Raw genomic sequence first — 16,634 nt, forward strand, 5'->3', positions numbered from 1 at the left:
TTAACAACTCTTTAGTTGATTTACCTGCACCAACAAATATTTCATTTTGATGAAATTTTAGATCTCTACTTGGATTGTGATGGTAATTCAAACCATAACTGGACTATTTTTAGCTATACATTATACACCACATATTGAAATAGCATTTAATGGTGTAGTACACATCTGTTGGGACGTAATTAACGGTTGAATTATTCGAACTTTACATGCAAATGGAGCATCTATATTTTTTATTTGCATTTATTTGCATGTAGGACAAGGAATTTACTATGGATCGTATATATATATTACGTTGAGGCCAAACATCATTCTGAAGTGCAACAGTATTTATTAATTTACTATCAACAATTCCATACCTACAAACAGATTTAGTTCGGTGAGTGTGGGTAGGAGTTACTGTTCATAATGCGACATTAAATCGGTTCTTTACATTTCATTTTGTATTGTCATTTATTATTGCAGCTACAGCAGCAATTCACTTATTGTTTCTTCATCAGACTTGATCTAGTAACCCGTTAGGGCTGAACAGAGATCTCGAAAAAATTCCATTTCACCCATATTTTACTTTCAAGGATTCTATCACATTAATAACATCATTACTTATTATATTATGTTTAATTAACCCATACCTTCTAGGAGACCCAGATAATTTTCCACCTGCCAGTCTATTAGTAACAACAGTTCACATCTAACAAGAATGGTACTTCCTAGTTGCATATGCAATTCTACAATCAATTCCTAATTAGTTAGCAGGTGTTATTGTACTATTCTTTTCAATTAGAATCTTAATAATTTTACCATTCTATAACAAAACACCATTCTGAGGTATCTAATTTTATCCTATCAATCAAATTCTATTCAGCTAAAGGAATCATTAAATTAAACAGGAGAAAAATAATAAAGTAATTAATTAGATATAATAGGAATAGGCTGCTCCTTACAAATCAACTTAATAGCATCACTAAAAGAATGTGGGATCCCTACAAATCCTACTTCATTTGGACCCTTACAAATCTGAATATAAACTAAAACCTTTTGCTCCATTAAAGTTAAAAAGGAACACTAATGAAAACACAGATAACTAATAAAAGAAAATTTAAAATTAACATAAATAAATCGTAAAGTATCAATACTATCTGTAGAAAAAAAAAGTCTAGATAAATGAATTCTAAATTCAACACATTAGTTTGTCAAAATAGTAAATTAATTAATATTATTAAATTTAGTATAAAATAATTTAACTATATGATGCTTATATAGTAATATTGGTTAATACTCTCAGGATAGAAACCGACCTGGCTCGCACCAGTCTGAACTGAGATCATGTAAGAATTTAAAGGTCAAACAGACCTGATCACTGGGCTCCTGTACCCAAAATTTTTCTTAATCCAACATTGAAGTCGCAATCTGCCTTGTCGATATAAGCTTTCAAAACTAATTACACTGTCATCCCTAAGGTAACTTAATATTATAATCAAAACAACAAACATAAATCAATGATATATTAATGAAGAGTTTATCTGTTCTTCATGTCACTCCAAGAAAACAGTATCATTACGTATAGAAAGAGATACAAAAACCTTTATAAAAGTAAAATATTATGCTCTATAGGGTCTTCTTGTCCTAAAGAAGAATTTAAGCCTTTTGACTCAAAAGTTATATTAAAAAATTTATTAAGAGAGAGTTGATTTCTCGTCAAGCCATTCATTCCAACCACTTATCAAGAGACTAATGATTATGCTACCTTTGCACGGTCAAAATACCATGTCTCTTCAAAAATCTTCTCAGGGAGCAGGCCAGACCTCGAAATATTTTCAAGAGAGCATGTTTTTCATAAACAGGTGGACATCAATTTTGCCTAGTTCCTTATAATAAATTTACAATTTAGAAATTTTGTACAAATAAATATACTAATTCTATCATTATTAGTAAAAGTTAAAAAAATTAAATCAATAATCTTAATAAAAAACCTAAAATAATTATAAAATCAAAATATAAAATAATGAACTAAAATGTAATCTTAAAGATTGCTGGTTTAAAGCTTACTATTATATTTTAGAAAACAAATTATAGGTTAATAACTTCAAAGCTTATCTCTTAAAGAACAAATTAGTTAATATTTATACTTAAAAAATTAAGTAACTTTAAAAACTTAAATTTTTTCTTAAGGAACTAGATATCTTATAAAACGATTAACAACTCATATCTATAAATAATTTAATAATTATTATGATCTATTAACTATAAATTATTTATAAATCAACCCAAATCAAGACAAGTAAAATAAATACTAAAATTTTGATAATGCCTGATATAAAAGGTCAAATAAATAAAATCTACTTTAAAAAATTGAAAATAATATTTCATAAAACATTTACATTACCAATGTACTATAATTTTAAAAATTAATTCTATAAAATATACTAAGACAAACACCAACAAAATTATTTATATTAAATAATTAAATAAACAATAAATCAATATAATAAAATAAATAATCAAGATATCCTGATTGCACAGAAAAATTTTCAGTGTAAGTGAAACTCTTTACTAATAAGTTATATCTTGAACCTCTTCTTAGATACACATTCCAGTACATCTACTATGTTATGACTTATCTCATCTAAATTGAAGCCACCTTAAAATGCTCAAAATAGAATACTCAATAATGAGAGTGATGGGTGATGTGTACACATCTCAGAGCCATCATCAGTTAAATTAAATAAATCAAATTATTATCAAATACACCTTTATCAACAGTACTTCACCATCAATTCCATTATAAACAAAAATCTATTGTAATGCACCTCCTCTTAACTATAAATTGCAACTTGACCTGAAATATTTTATGATTATAAATCTTGAAAATTATAACTCTAAAAAGATTCGCTGATAATGGAGATATACAAACAAGTAAATTAAGTATAGTAAATCATGTATTATCAATCACAGGGTAAGTTCGTGTGAATGGAATGAGATACTGTCAAATTCTTTTTGTTTAAAGACCTTGACTAACAATACCCTGGTAAATATAATTAACATTTAAAGTAATAGGGTATTTAATCCTAGTTTATTATTTAAATTAAACAGTTCATAAAAAGAGCTACAAATAAATTTTAACATTCCACCTTACAAATTTATATTTTAACCCTAGTAATATAAACAACTGTTTTAACCAATAATATTCACTTTTATCAATTGTATGGCACAAATCATGCCAATACTAAATCAATGGCTAAATCCAAAATCACTTGATAATTAAATCAAATTAATGCAAAAAGAACATTTAGGTTAGCAAAACTTACATATAATACAAAGAAAAAGTGAATAAACCAGCAAGAATAAACCTTTTAGGAAAAAAAGTAAGAAATTTAAAAATTAATCAAAATAAGAGAAAAAAAGGAAAAACACAAATATTTAAAGAAAAAGAAAGAAAAATTACAGATAATAGCAAAAAAAGAAACAGACCCCCTTTCATGACCACAACAACTTCTCTATTATATATAAATAAAAATAGATATGGAACACGTATACTAATAAATGTATTGTATTCTTCCTTATTTAATCCTGCTTTTCACTAATAATAAAGAAATATTAAATAATATAATAAATGTTTTCGATACAAATATGTAAATTAATAATAATTAAGAAAAATCCTCCTCGATTGCACAAACCCCTAAGGGATTGAAATAGGGGATGAAACGTTTTTTGAAAATACTTCGCTGTTAAGGGAATCTTGAAGCTACAGTTACCAAAATTACTATTTGAATTCTCTATCAGAAATTAAAGCACATGCTTCAGAATTTTCGAAAATCAGTGACTAAGGAGAACAATAGCAGATGAATTCTTTTTTGGAAAATAAAGCACTGCTGAAACTCCTAGTGAAGCATTATCAAAGCTACATCTGTGAAAGCTGATATTAGACTTCTCGGTCAGAAATTCAAAAATATGTTTCAGTTTTTTGGAAATTCAACCCTTAAAGGGCTAAGAAAGGGGATGGAAATTTATATAAAACACTTCATCATGAAAGAATCTTTTAAGCTAAATCTACGAAAAATTGTATATGGCTTCTTCGTTAAGTGAAAAGGACATATTTCAGTGTTTTTGGAAGTTCAACCCCTGAGGGACTGAAATAGAGGATGGAAATTTTTATGAAAATATTTAGCTACATTAAAACATTTTTAAAGCTAAATCTATGAAAATTTGCATTTGACATCTAAATAAATATGTGTTAGGGGATGGAAGATTTTATGGAAATATCACCACAAGAATGTAAAGGCATGATTAACAAAAACCAGTCTGTCCAAAGTAAAGTCAAAAGACAATGTTTCTATGGTCTTAGTTAGCTTGCAAAGCTTAGAAAATGCTACATTTTGTGAATAACATAAAAATTTTATTAAAGAAAAACAAAAAAATCCTCTGCAGACTATACAGCCAACACGAGCGAAGCAGTGGACGCAGTAGAGACATTAACCGACTGGTAAGCACTTTTGTTCAGGTCATTTGGAAACAACGATAGAATCGGCAGCAAAACAAATCTACCGGACGAAAAACATCTGTATGGGCTGACGCTGGTAATCTGAAAGAAGTTTTCAAATAAAGGTTCTGATGTATTTGAAACTGAAACCTTACATTCAATGTGTGGCACATGGCTTCTAGCTGCGAGGCATCAACTTTCATTGTCAAAACCGTTCAAAAACTGATAGTTACTCATCACGGAATGTAGATGTGTAAGTGAATGATTATTGGAAGAAGACGAAATCAAACTAGTGGACTGTGGAAGTAGGAAGATGTGGGAATATCATGTAACTAGAAGAAAGGATACTGAATATACTAAGAGCACTGTATACTGAATTCTTTTGCGCAATAAGAATCAGACGACCACATATCTGAAGATATAGAAATGAGACAAGAAAACATAATAGAGAAATTGTATATTTACGTCTGAAAGCCATAAAACATGGACAGATTTGGAGGAGGCTGTATCGAGAAGTGGATGTCACATGACTGATGATCATGCTGATTCTGATGATGATACATACATCATGTTATTTAAAAACAGAAGGGGTGTTAAGAATGTGATGGCACCTAGGTCACCAAGGTGAGTGGAATAATTCAAAGTACCACGTCACTTGTAATGGCTGTCAGTGTTTCCCTGAACACGGGATGGGCAAGACAAATGTTATTACAATATTTAAACTGTGACAGTTAGATGACAGGCGACACAGAAGAAACTCAAAAATCCTGCAGATACTGAGATTTTCAACTACTGCTTGAGATTCCCAGTGTGTACCATCATGCCAGAAATGTACTGTGATAAGCCTCAAATGGGCACTGTCTGATCAAAATGATTCAGACACCCTATGTAATGCCGAATTGACCACCAGATGTCACGAGAAGCAGAGCTCCCAGTACCAAAAAAGAGACGGGGAGTATTTTACTGTCAGTAGAGAAGTAGCAACAGCAGGATGGGTCGGTAAGGTGAATTCATTGAATTCGAACTTAAACTTGTCTTTGGATGTTACGTGAGTAAATAATCTACCAGGCATCTTTTATCGCTTTTAAAGCTGTCCAATTAGACTGTTAGTGATGTGACTGTGAAATGGAAAAGCGAGGGAAAGAGCATAGCTAAACCAAGACCAAGCAAACCTCATGTACTGACGCGACAGGTACTGTCAAGCATTGCAGAGACTGGCTGTAAGAAATCACATGAAATCGGCCGAAGGACTCACTTTTGAGTTCCAGTGTGCCACGGGCAGTCAAGCTAGCACTATGACTGCCCCCAGGGACTTAAAAAGAATGGAGTATAATGGTCGACCAGTTCCTCATAAGGCATACAGTTCTGTAGTGAATACCAAGTGACGATGGAGCTGTAAAGAGCTACGCCACTGGACAGTAGATGACTGGATACGGGACACTGAGGGTGACGGATCACACTGTGCCCTGTGGCGAGCCGACGGAAGAGACTGTGTTTGGCGAATGCTTCGAAAGCGTTACCTCACACATGCGTATTGCCAACAGTGAAGTGCCGAGGACGTAGTGTAACGGTTTGAGGTGGTTTTGGCGGTTAGAGTGGGATCCCCGTACTGCGCTTAAGAAAACTCTAACTATGGTAAGGATATGAATTTTACTGTATTGCGTACTGGAGATGATGATTGTATGAGCTTCAAAATACACCCGGTCATAAAGTAGCATCTACGGGACCATGGTTTGTGGATAATAGCATTCCTGAAACGGACCAGCGTATCAAGATTCCTGATCTGGAAGTAATGGGACACCTTTGGGGTGAGCTAGAACGTCGACATTCTTCGGTTTCGGCTCTTGGGTAAGACATTCCCACACCTCATTGAATGTATCTCCATATTAATATACAGTAATACACTCAAGAGCCAAAGAAACTGGCACACTTGCTTAATATCGTGTAGGGTCCCTGCGAGCAAGCAGAAGTGCCGCAACACGACGTGGCATCAACTCGTCTAATGTCTGAAGCAGTGCTGGAGGGAACTGACACAATGAATCCTGCAGGGCTGTCCATAAATCCGTAAGAGTATGAGAGGGTGGAGATCTCTTCTGATCAACACATTGCAAGGAATCCCAGATACGCTCAATAACACTCATGTATGGGGAGTTTGGTGCCCAGTGGAAGTGTTTAAACTCAGAAGAGTGTTCCTGTAGCCACTCCGTAGCAATTCTGGAGGACCCGGCCGGAGTGGCCGAGCAGTTCTAGGCACTACAGTCTGGAATCGCGCGACCGCTATGGTCGCAGGTTTGAATCCTGCCTCGGGCATGGATGTGTGTGATGTCCTTAGGTTAGTTAGGTTTAAGTAGTTCTACGTTCTAGGGGACTGATGACCTCAGAAGTTAAGTCCCATGGTGCTCAGAGCCATTTGAATTCTGGAGGTGTGGCGTGTCACGTTGTCCTGCTGGAATCGCCCAAGTCCGTCGGAACGCACAGTGGACACGAATGGATGTAGGTGATCAGACAGGGTGCTTACGTTCATGTCGTTCAGAGTCGCATTTAGACGTATCATGGGTCTTACATCATCATAACTGCACACGCCTAACAACATTGTAGAGACTCCACCGCTTGAACAGTCCCTTACTGATATCCAGAGTCCATGGATTCATGAGGTTGTTTCCATACCCATACTCGTTCATCCGCTCGACACAATTTGAAACGAGATTCCTCCGACCAGGCAACATGTTTCCTGACATCAGCAGTTCAATGTCGGTGTTTATGATCCCAGGTGAGGCGTAAAACTTTGTGTCGTATAGTCATCAAGGGTACACGAGTGGACCTTCGGCTCAGAAATCCCATATTGATGATGTTTCGTTGAATGGTTCGCACGGTCACACTTCCTGATGGCCCAGCATTGAAATCTGCAGCAGTTTGAGGAAGGGTTGCACTTCTGTCACGTTAAACGATTCTCTTCAGTCGTCGTTGGTCCCGTTCTTGCAGATATTTTTCCGACCGCAGCGATGTCCGAGATCTATGTTTTACCGTTACACTCGTGAAATGGTCGTACGGGAAAATCCGCACTGCCTCGCTGTGTCCCATCGCTGTACTATAACACCACGTTCAAACTCACTTAAATCTTGATAACCTTCCATTGTAGCAGCAGTACCCGATCTAACAACTGCACCAGACACTTGTCTTATACAGGCGTTGCTGACCGCAGCGCCTTATTCTGCCTATTTAAATATTTCTGTTTTTCAATACGCATTCCTATACCAGTTTCTTTGGCACTTAAATGTAGATGTCTGGAAACCTCTGATCAGATACTGTACCAATGCTGCCCGTATGACACTTCTTCTTTAGTGTATATATCTCACGATAGCTATCGATTGGTCGCTCTCTACTTTGTTCCATGCCTCTTTCTGAATCTGTCGATAGATTCGTCAGTTTTTAATGTCATCTAGCATTCCACATCTTCTTCTTCCATTTCTTAGCTTTCTGCAATCATTTCTTCACCTAATCTTTTGCACGCAATTTCCTAATAACACGCTTTTTGTACCACACAACGTTTTTTTACTCGTTCTGTCGTTTTCACTTGTTTTCTTTCATCTTCTAGTCTTAGAAGTACTTCTTCATTCATAATTTTGTCATTCCATTTCACTTTTATCATATTCCTTCATAAACACATTTCAAAACTATTCAAATATTTATTCTCTTTTTTATGATTATCCATGATTCGCTGTCACACAGCACTACACTCCAGGCGCAACGCTTGGTGAATCTTTTTCTTAGTTCTATTTCAATTATCACCGAAAAGAAAAGCTGCAACCAGTCACGCTATTTGAAAGATTTTTTTTCACTGTAACTAGTTTCGGTCGCAGATGTCAGTAAGGTTTCGTACAAAATTCCCATTTCGTGCTATAATGTAGAATGAAATGTAACATACTGTTTGAGATTTTGCGGTTTAGAAAAGCTTTTACTTTGTGTACAAAGATACATTTTGCTTTACTTAAGGAAAAGATTGTGTTTTATACATCACATCACAGACGACTCCTTCATTGATACGTAACACGTTGGGGCATGGACTAAAGACAAAATGGCGGGCCCTTGTACTTACATCGGACGTCACGTCAGCTGATTATAAATGCTATGGTTAACCTGTTCTTTTCACTTTGGCAGTTTGAGAATCACATTAATTCGTATTTGCTTCTTTTTCTTCTCATCTTTACCTTTTCCTGGTATTCTTTCATTCTCACTCTTTGTACCCTTTTTTGCTCTTCTCTCCATAATGTCTCTGTACTGAGCACATCCCCTCTCCTAAGCTTCACATGATCCAGTCACCTAGCCATACACTCCCACACCTCTGCTGCAGCATCTCCAAAATGTTAGGGTATCGCTGGTTGTAGCAATCTAACATTTCACGTGGGAGTTGAAGTGGGCATGCACATATCATGCACTTGTCGCCAAAGCTCTGTTTGCTTATCTTTTGTCTTCTGACGTTGTGGACATCTTGCAGAAGACCTCGCACCATCGTGGCTAATATGAGGATTCGGTTTTGTGGGTCAACTACAGGTCTACTTTCCAGAAATGAGTACATAATTTTTAAGGGAGCCAGGTATTTAGTCCACGTTGCAGTGTTTGACGTAACACTAAAGGAAATCGCTGTTGCAGTCACAATTATATCCTACTACACACGTCCAAATTAATGGTAGTGATCTATTTTACGGTGTCATAGGCACTATTCCATAGTGCCATATACTCAGACACCGGTATGTTAATGCTTCATTCGACCGTACCGTCTGAACGAAAGCCATGAACTCAATGGAATGCAATAAAATTTGAATAACACTGTATTAAAACAAACATGCCGATTAGTGAACGCGCTTCTCAGGCCACAAATTCCCTCTCAGTGAGTCTCACTAATGAATGCTGACTGAAGGTTGCTGTCGGCGCATGACGCCACTGGACTGTTGACAAGCTGCAGCGGATTTTCTGTCACTTGGTTCTGGCCAAACAGAGGCTACAAAACGCAGCGCTGCCGTATGAGACGTTGCTACGATCAGTCAGTTGGAGGTAGGAAACCAGTCCTCACGTGAATACCTGCTCCTTAGCTCCTGATCACAAATCAATAGGCTATCCAGTAGAGGGATTTAAGCCATACTGCATTTTACTGTTTGCACCAGGCCAATTAGCCATAAATTATACACAATGATGATATTAATATCAGAAAACTTGTACCATGTATAACTGTTATTATGTCTTTAGTTTTTCCTTCCAACATTTAATACTGCAGTCATGCAACTTGTATATTTTAATATTGTGCTCCATCGTTGTACACCGTGTTTTTGTTAACATCCTTGACATCCTACTGGAACAGGTAGTATTTTACCCGGCTAATGTCTGATCCTGCATGATCAGTATAGTGTTACTAAATGTTGACCCGTACATCATAGACTTCTTTGCGTCTTTTCCTCGCTTCCCTTACTGATACGAGCACTGAATTAAGTTACTAGTTGAAACATTAGCCACTGTCCCACCGCCATAGCGGGTGTTGTGGTGTGATACTCTTTCTGAATTCAATTCCTTCGAGCCAACATCGGGAACCTCACGCACATCTCTCCCCAGAACAGATCCAGAACCTTATAGTGCTGGAGATAAGCGCTATTCCCTATCCGATAAAAATGTGCCTCCAGTACCTTGGAACTGTTGTCGTGCTTGCGAAACATAACTGTTCCAGGAGAAGACAAAATCTGTCATCGTTAAAGTGACGCACCGATACACCCGAGCCATGACATAAATTTTCCAATGAGGTGGTCCGATGTCCCTGCGACGCCATGTCTACATTCATCGATATCATTACTAATTAGTAATTCTTATTCCAATTGAAAGTGTTTGGACACAGATGCTGTTTGGGATTTCCCATTCGTTCTTCCTGTTAAAAGTCCAATTTTGTACAATAGTAAGACTGCTTCGGAACGCGCTAATTTTGTAGCTCAGGAATGTAATGATAATTTTATGTTGCTTAAGGACATAAAATGTATGCCGAATAGTTTCCGGATCATTCAAAAGTTTGCGAATTTATTGTTGTGTTTGTATCCTGTTTAAGGTCAGAAGTGGTTCTCGCACCGAAAGATGATTACGCCAGCTTTTCACTTCAAGATCCTAGATAATTTCGTGGACATATTTGGAGAGAATTCGCAAATACTGGTGGAGAAGTTGAAGAGCAAATCGGACGGGCATGCCTTTGACATCTATCCATACATTACGCGCTGTGCCCTGGATATCATTTGTGGTGAGTATTATTTTCGAAAAGCGTAATATTTTGGTAGCCGACTAATAAATACCTGTACAAAGTGAGCTTTCTTTCTTCTGAACGTCTGATTGCTTAATATGCCACACAACAAACTGGTCAAACGGACCTGTGTATCTCTAAGCAAATAACGTATTGAAAGTTACAACTCTGAGGCTTTTTTGTCCACTTCATGTCTTTTGTCAATTTTAATGGAACAATCCAGTAAATTTGGTTTACAGTTCCCTTTATAAATTATCTTTGCTTCCCAAGAGTTGCAGCACTGCTCCCCTCGCATACTATTGCTTCCTTAAATTTAGGAATATATTGACTAGTTTGATCATGGAGTAGGTAAGCGGTAAATGCTAGGAATAATTCTGATCAGGGTTCAAGCGCGTTTTATTAGCTTAGTCTTCTACCTAAGATAACAAAGATACAATTTCTTGAAAAACGTCTGTAAGATAAATAAACAACAAAAGGCTTTTACTAACTCGTTTAATTTCGTATTTTGACTTCGGAAAATTAACGAGACACTTCTGGTTTACTGGCGTTTACGTAACGAGCCTAATGGAGTTTTGGAATCCATACATGTTATAAAAATGTATGTGTGTATGTACGTTGCACGTCTCCGTCTAAACCACTGGACTGATTTCAGTCAAACTTGTACACATGTCGTTTACTGTCTCGAAAGAAACGCTGTTGTGGTAAGAAGCACCCATCTATCAAAGGTGTGAGTGGGGGTGAAACAGAGGTGTGGCCCACGACGCGCAGATACCCATACTTTAGTCATTCGGTATTTGACAATACGAGCACTTAGTGACTTACAACAAACTTCAAACCTTTACAAATTTTTTTCTCGCTGACAGCCTCCACTACACGATGAAAGGAAAAAAGTATATCTCTTGCTTCTTTTCCACTGTTCGTGCAGTAAAAGTACCGCATGAGGCATAACATTATAATTTATTGTTTCTTTACTACTAACTGTATTCGCGACACATTTTGCTGCCAATATGCGCATATTGCACTGAATGTAACTACAAAATAATATCATTGTAAGATATGTAGTTCAGGAGATATGACGTCATAAACAATTAGATGCGTGAAAAGCTGCCGCATCGTAAACGACCTTTAAATTTGTTACTTCGTTACTACTACCTTCATTGGCAACGCATTTTGCAGACACTGTCTACACATGCCGCTAAATGTACCTACTAAATTATATGACTGTATGACACATAGATCAGGAGATACGATGTCATAAACATTAAGCACAAGGCCAGACGCTGTGTGATAATGACGTGGACGCACAGCTATAAATAAATACCTGGGCAACGCCGGATTTTTATGCTAGTAGTAATAATAATTAACAGATAATGCAGAACGATAATACAGAGAAAGAAACACTATTACAATGAGCATGTAGAAGTTATAACTCCACTTTGAACAAGTGATAGAATCTGATTACGAAAACACAAGAGGTGAAATTATACAGCTTGAAACATTTATACACAAAAGAGTTGTGGTCCAACGCTAGTGAAACTTTCTCTGCTTGGCACTCTCGACATTATCATATAACTTAAAAAATACGAAATGATTATAAAAGGTTCCCAGTTGAGTCAATAATTTCAAAGATTGAGTATAGTATTCGGCCGTAATAAGGAAAACGTCATCACTGACAATAAACGAAATTGATAAACACACACATGAAATATTAATCATATCTTACAGGAGTAGGTGAATGTTCAGCGCCAGTTTCCCGGTGGGAGACAATTTTAGTATTAATCTTTCACCAAGTAATCTTTTTTCGTGGTCGTCCTGCACTAAAGGTTTCGTACTGTTCGATGTCGTTTGCTAAAAATTGATCCAATTAGGTTAACTTCCTTCTTAAGGCGCTTCCAATGTTCACAGGCAGTCCTGGACTGCAGAAAACGCCCGGTAGTTAAAGGCGCCAAGTATAACTTTCCCACTACACCACAACATGGACTCATATGGCAGAATAGCGCCTCTAGCCCGTCACAGGTGTAAATATCCCAACTAACTGGGACTGCAGAAAACGCCCGGTAGTTAAAGGCGCCAAGTATAACTTTCCCACTACACCACAACATGGACTCATATGGCAGAATAGCGCCTCTAGCCCGTAACAGGTGTAAATATCCCAACTAACTGGGACTGCAGAAAACGCCCGGTAGTAAAAGGCGCCAAGTATAACTTTCCCACTACACCACAACATGGACTCATATGGCAGAATAGCGCCTCTAGCCCGTCACAGGTGTAAGTATCCCAACTAACTCATACACGACCGACTCTTGAGGATGACCAACACTCTTAAGTCGGTGAAACGCTTACTGCCCCCTGTGGGCGCGGAAGGTAAACACCTTCCTGCGAGTTTGGCAAAGTCAGAGTAAGAAACTATCCATTCCATACTACGCACTGCCCTTCAGTCTATCGAAGTGTTAATGATCCTGTCTCTTTCTATCTCTTTTCACATTTTTTCTCGTTTATCCTTTTCTTTCTGTCTGTCTTCTGCCAACTGCGTGGTTACGAGATTCTATACGGCAAACTGAACTAACTATAGTCGATATATGTCAGCACAAAATGAATAGAAGGAGGAACAAAGATTTCGAAGCACTGGGAAATACGTTGATATATTGACGTCAAGACGAAGTTTCTTCCTTTGCAATTACGTAAACGCTGTGTTTGCAACTAATCTGTTCTTCACAGTCAGGTGCTCATTGCGTGAACATTGTAGGTAACGTGGGGAAATTATTTTATGATGTATTTAAATTTTCTTTTTGTACTGAAGATGTTGAGATGTTGAGGTAGTGTTTTTTCACAATTGAGGGTCAAATAATTTCACAATGACTGATTCATAAGATCACATTCTGAATCAGTAAATTCTTACAAATACCTTGCTGTAACAGTTGTGTGGATATGAAGTGGAATCATCACACAGACTAAATCATAGGTAAAGCAAATGACAAATTTCGGCTCATTTGTAGGACTCTGTGAAAATTAAGTCCACTAGCTCTCAAGCGCATGACATTCATAGGACTACCAGGGAATAATGAATGCCAACTGGGTCAAAACTTTCATTATAGAAATATATCTACACCTGCATCCACACTCTCCAAACCACTGCAAAGTCCATGGGAAAGGATACTTTCCCGTGTACGACAACTTACGGGCCATTTATCATTTCATTTGAGTGCGATTATGGGAAAAGTGACTGTTTAAATGACTATTTGCGCCCCGTAGTTGGTGTAACCTTGACTTCGTGGTCCCTACGGGAGTGATGTTAGGTGTTTGTGGTGTACTCCTATATTCCCCACTTTTTTTATGAAACATTATAAGTAGGTCTTTGCGGGACTGTTGAGTCTGTCTTCATGCGTCTGCCACGTCAGGTTTCCGGCGTTCCTGTGAGGCTTCCACATGGGAGAAACAAGCCTGCTACCGCTCGTATTCCCCCTCTTTGCATACATTCTGTATTCCCTGTTACCCCTATTTGGTATCGATATCACGCGCTTGATGACTACTGTGGCTGAATTTTCACAGTTTGCTGCAAATGAGCCGAAATCTGTCATTTGTTCTACCTATGATTTAATCTGTTGATGATTCCACGTCATCTCCCGACAAATTGTTACAATCAGGTATTTGTAAGAATTTACTGATTCAGACTGTGACCTTCTAAATCAGTCAATCTAAAATTATATAACACTAAATTATAAAGAAAATACTTTCTCATCATCTTGCATAGAAAAAGAAAATTTAAATACATCTCCTACAAGACAAAACGATTCTCCAGTTACCTGCAATGCTGACCCAATGAGCACCTGACAGTGAAGAACAGATTAGCCGCCAAACACAACGTTTAAGTAATTGCAAACGAAGAAACTTCGTCTTGACATCAGTACTACAACATACTTTCCGGCGCTTCGAAATCATTGTTCTTCTTTCTGTCCATTCTGTTACTCCAGTTTGCCTTTGTCGAACAAAATCTTGTACCTTACAGTCAGCAGTTTTATTCAGATATTCTCTAGTGCGCCATAACAGTCCCGAAGTAGCTGAGCCTACTTTCAAATGATATAAATATAGGAAAATGTTCTTTATCTTGTATTAATACTTTTAAAAAATCTGAAATCGTTATTCATGTTACGAAAAAGCTGTTTAAATGTCGCATGGCACTGTTGGCTGGGATTTCCCACGACAATGTTTCAGCCGCCTTCCAGAAAGGGTGTTCTTAAACCGTGACATTGACCCCTTTCTTTGCGGATATGTGAGAGGTGGGTCTTACGTTAATTTGTAGAGTGTTTCTGAGTGTTGTAGATGTGTATATAGAGTAGTTTTAGGATGGATCAACAATGTCACATCCCTCACTTCATAGGACACTGCAGAGAGCTCTGAAAGTTAATCCAGGTCATTGGCACAAAGACTAGTGATCGGGAACTTAACGCCGCCACCTTTCCTGCCCCACATGATCACTTTCTAGCAGCTAGGATTCCAACCGGCTTACATCGTTTTCGTTTACTTCCAAAGATGTAAAATTTCGGTTCCTGATAAAATTGTGCCCAACACGTAGTTCTCATGTACATTTACCGCATCATGCTTATGTAAACAGTTAAATTCAGCATATTATGAAAAGTACCTAGAACTACAGCAAATCTAGAAACCAAACAGTCCTCCACTCGGCATGCATTATGATATTACTGCAAATTTCCAATTATCTTATTTAATAACAGACTTTAATTTAGAGGTGCTGAAATGATCTCAATACATTTCTCTCCGCAGAGACGGCCATGGGAACATCTGTCAATGCCCAGAATGAAACTGGATCAGAATATGTGTCAGCAGTGTACAAGTAAGTTATCTCTAATTAATCATTCGTCTACTTTCCCCTTAGCGTTTGAATTAACCTAAGTCATCAGATAATGTACCCCGGAAGAACGAAGGCCTCGACTTCACTTCGTCAAAAACACGGAGAAGTTTTGACTTTATGCGTAAAAATGGAAAAAATCGGAGAGAGTCAAAGAAAAGTCTGAAGTCTCGTAGAGTTTGACAGGTCTAGATGGAGAGCGGGCCGACGAAATTATGACCAGACTGAAACCACAGCCCTGAACAGTGGGGAAGGCAAGTTGGAGAATGCAGCTGAGCTTTTAGAAATTGTCACACACACACACACACACACACACACACACACACAGTCTCTCTCTCTCTCTCTCTCTTTCTCTCTCTCTCTCTCTCTGACAACTGCCCACCGCGAGGGTGAATGAGACCTGCTGGCACTGCGGTTATGTGACAAACTGCGCCTATGACAAAGAGCAGATTGTTATGGACCAGAATCAGGCAACGACAAGACGGGAAGGCTTTCCGCGTGGTACTGGAGTGAGCGTGTGGTTGAAGGACTTGAATGAAGACGAAATAACGAATAGGCAACAAGATGTTGGACGGTCACTTCTCATCACAGAACGTGAGGGCCGGAGGTGTGGCCCCTCCCCCACCCCCCCACCCCCCACCTGTAAAGCAGGATAGGTGGCTATGGATGGCACCTATGAAGCAGGATAGGTGACTATGGATGGGATATATGACGGCAGAGCAGAATGCTGGTGCAGGTTCAGCTGTTTCGAAGCACACCTCTGAGGGCACTGTGTTGAAAATAGGGCTCTGCTGTAGACGGCCCATACGTGTACTCATGCTGACCCGACGACGTCATCAATAACGTGTCGATGGTATCTCCGGACATGCCGTCATCCAGACGAATGGCAATGCGAAACATGCACCTCGCCAGGGACGCACACCGGTGGTGTCAGTATTATGCTGTGGGGGCATTCATATTACCTTCTCGGGACCTGTGGTAGTAATCGATGGCACCACGCCATCTGTGATTTGCATGAA

The 16,634-nt window shown here is 38.0% G+C and overlaps 1 protein-coding gene across 1 annotated transcript in view; it reads left to right on the forward strand.

Moving 5' to 3' along the window:
* The window catches only part of LOC126412262 (cytochrome P450 4C1-like), a 91,974-nt gene that overhangs the window by 32,214 nt on the left and 43,126 nt on the right, over nucleotides 1-16,634 (forward strand). The window contains exons 4-5 of the mRNA XM_050081767.1: nucleotides 10,563-10,748; nucleotides 15,531-15,600. Coding sequence (XP_049937724.1) covers nucleotides 10,563-10,748; nucleotides 15,531-15,600 — 256 coding nt within the window. The remainder of the gene's footprint in view (nucleotides 1-10,562; nucleotides 10,749-15,530; nucleotides 15,601-16,634) is intronic.

The sequence above is a fragment of the Schistocerca serialis genome, chromosome 7 (assembly GCF_023864345.2).
Source record: "Schistocerca serialis cubense isolate TAMUIC-IGC-003099 chromosome 7, iqSchSeri2.2, whole genome shotgun sequence".
NCBI lineage: Eukaryota > Metazoa > Arthropoda > Insecta > Orthoptera > Acrididae > Schistocerca > Schistocerca serialis.